This window comes from Solanum tuberosum, unplaced genomic scaffold, assembly GCF_000226075.1.
Source record: "Solanum tuberosum cultivar DM 1-3 516 R44 unplaced genomic scaffold, SolTub_3.0 scf00896, whole genome shotgun sequence".
Classification (NCBI taxonomy): Eukaryota; Viridiplantae; Streptophyta; class Magnoliopsida; order Solanales; family Solanaceae; genus Solanum; species Solanum tuberosum.
The window spans coordinates 24006-26118 of NW_006239829.1; the positions used below are offsets into that span (position 1 = coordinate 24006).

The 2113-nt window shown below is 30.6% G+C and overlaps 1 protein-coding gene across 1 annotated transcript in view; it reads left to right on the forward strand.

Annotated features, from left to right (window-relative positions):
• Positions 1–43: 43 nt before the first annotated feature.
• Positions 44–2113, forward strand: part of LOC102591554 (aspartic proteinase-like protein 2) — a 23179-nt gene continuing 21109 nt past the window's right edge. The window contains exon 1 of the mRNA XM_006367712.1: positions 44–212. Coding sequence (XP_006367774.1) covers positions 44–212 — 169 coding nt within the window. The remainder of the gene's footprint in view (positions 213–2113) is intronic.

The window sequence follows — 2113 nt, forward strand, 5'->3', positions numbered from 1 at the left end:
TTTTATAATAAATAAAACCCTAACCTTAAAGGAGAAGGAGAGAATGAAGAGAGAGGGGAAGGAGGCGGCGGGGGCGGAAGCGGTAGCTCCTGACGGACGGACGACGGCGGCAACTCCTGACGGATGGACGGCGGATCGGCGGAGGAGTGGAGAGAAGGAGAGGAGAGGATTTGAGAATGAGAAATGGGGGAGAATGGGGGAAAATCGCGTCTGTATGTATCAGATATTTAATGAAAAGCGACGGACAGCGTCTCGAAGTCCGTCGCTTTTCATTAAATAGTTGGCCAAATAATTTGACCAAAAAGCGACGGACATAGAGACGTTGTCCGTCGCTTATTTAAAATATTTGACCAAGAAGCGACGGACATAAAAATGATGTCCGTCACTTTCATAAAAAAATAATTATTAAAATAAAAAAATTCAAAAGCGACGGACGGCATCGCTATTTTTAAATTTATATATAATTTTTTTTAATTAAAAGCGGCAGATAACGTCTATATTTATATTAAATAAATAATTATTAATTTTATATATATTTGGCGCAAAAATCCGCGGAAAAAAGTGACGGACAAGAGATGCAGTCCGTCGCTTTTTGTAAAATAATTTTTAAAATAATTATTTTATTAAAAAGCGATGGACAGTGTGACAAATGGCGTCGCTTTTTGGAGCGACGTCGTCCGTCGCTTTTCTGTCCATCGTTTTTTAGCTCTTTTTAGTAGTGGTAAAATAATTGAAAACCTAACTTTGAAAAAAATAATTAAAGACCTATTAGGATTAATAGTCAAGTTCATTCATTTTGAACATAAAAGGAAAGTGTTACTTAAAAATGCAACGAGAAGTTAAAGAGAGAGCTCGTGGATCGAATGTAGAAAAAATTTTCTATTAATTATAAGCATTCAAAAACTTAAGTATTTATTTACAAGTTTTAAAGATCAAAGCAAAGATTTAAGATCAAGTTTAAAAGTTTTGAAATAAAATACAAGTTAAGATTATCACCAAATTAATTCAATATCCAACTTTAAGCCCTTGAAATTAACTGATTCATAGGTATTGGAATATAATTTCATCCACTATATTTAAAATCAAATATCACAATTATTGCAATATTTCTCTATCTTGATTATTATCCATAAAGTTTTTATTGTACGTGTACAATAGCATACAAGCATATTCCAATTATTGATTTCTTTATAAAAAAAAATAATTAAAAAAAAAGAGTGCTCCATGTTCCCGTTCAATTTTCCACTTTGGGTGAAGTCCCATTTGTATTCTATTATTATTATTATTATTATTATACTTTTGCCAAGTCTATCTAAAAAGGACGGTTTTGGCCTTCTAGGACAAGATGGTCCCAAATGTTTTGGATAGAAGTGTCAAAATAGGGTTCGGAGGCAAAAAAAAAAATTCAAAATTTCAAAAGGGCATATCAATTATTTTTTAAATCAAAAAGACAAAATCGTTCGTGATGAAGCGATTTTGCTCTGACACAAACTCCGTTAAAAATAAAAATCGTTGTCCTAGCAGCGATTTTGTCCAAAACTTTTTTTCTTTTTTTTTATTTATTAAAATCGCTGCTAATTTTTTTTTTTCTTACATCGCTGCAGGGGCAACGTTTTTCTCGATTAATAAAACAAAAATTGAAGGCAGCGATTTTCCCTTAAATATTTTTGTTAAATAACTCGATTGTAATGAAGAAAGAGGGAAAATGTATTATACGTATCAATTCTTAATTGGTTCATGTATATATACAATAAAAATGGGCTATTATTTTCATGCCTATTTTTAATTATTAATAATATTATTGTTCAAGACAGAGATATTTTATCACTAAGTATGTGTGTACGTGTGTATTACTTTAAAGGGCATTAAGAACTTCATACCCACAAATAGTAATTGACCGTGTATGTAAATTTATTTGGATTATATCTTAAAGCACACATTGTAAATGGAAATCCTCGTCATTAATTAAATTATAGAAAAATAAAATATAAAAATGATAAACAACATGGACAGTATACTCAATACAATTGTTGACGCATGAGGAAAATTGAATCATATATCATAAATAATAATTAAAAAATAATTGAATTAAAAAAAAAAACTTCTAAAAGGG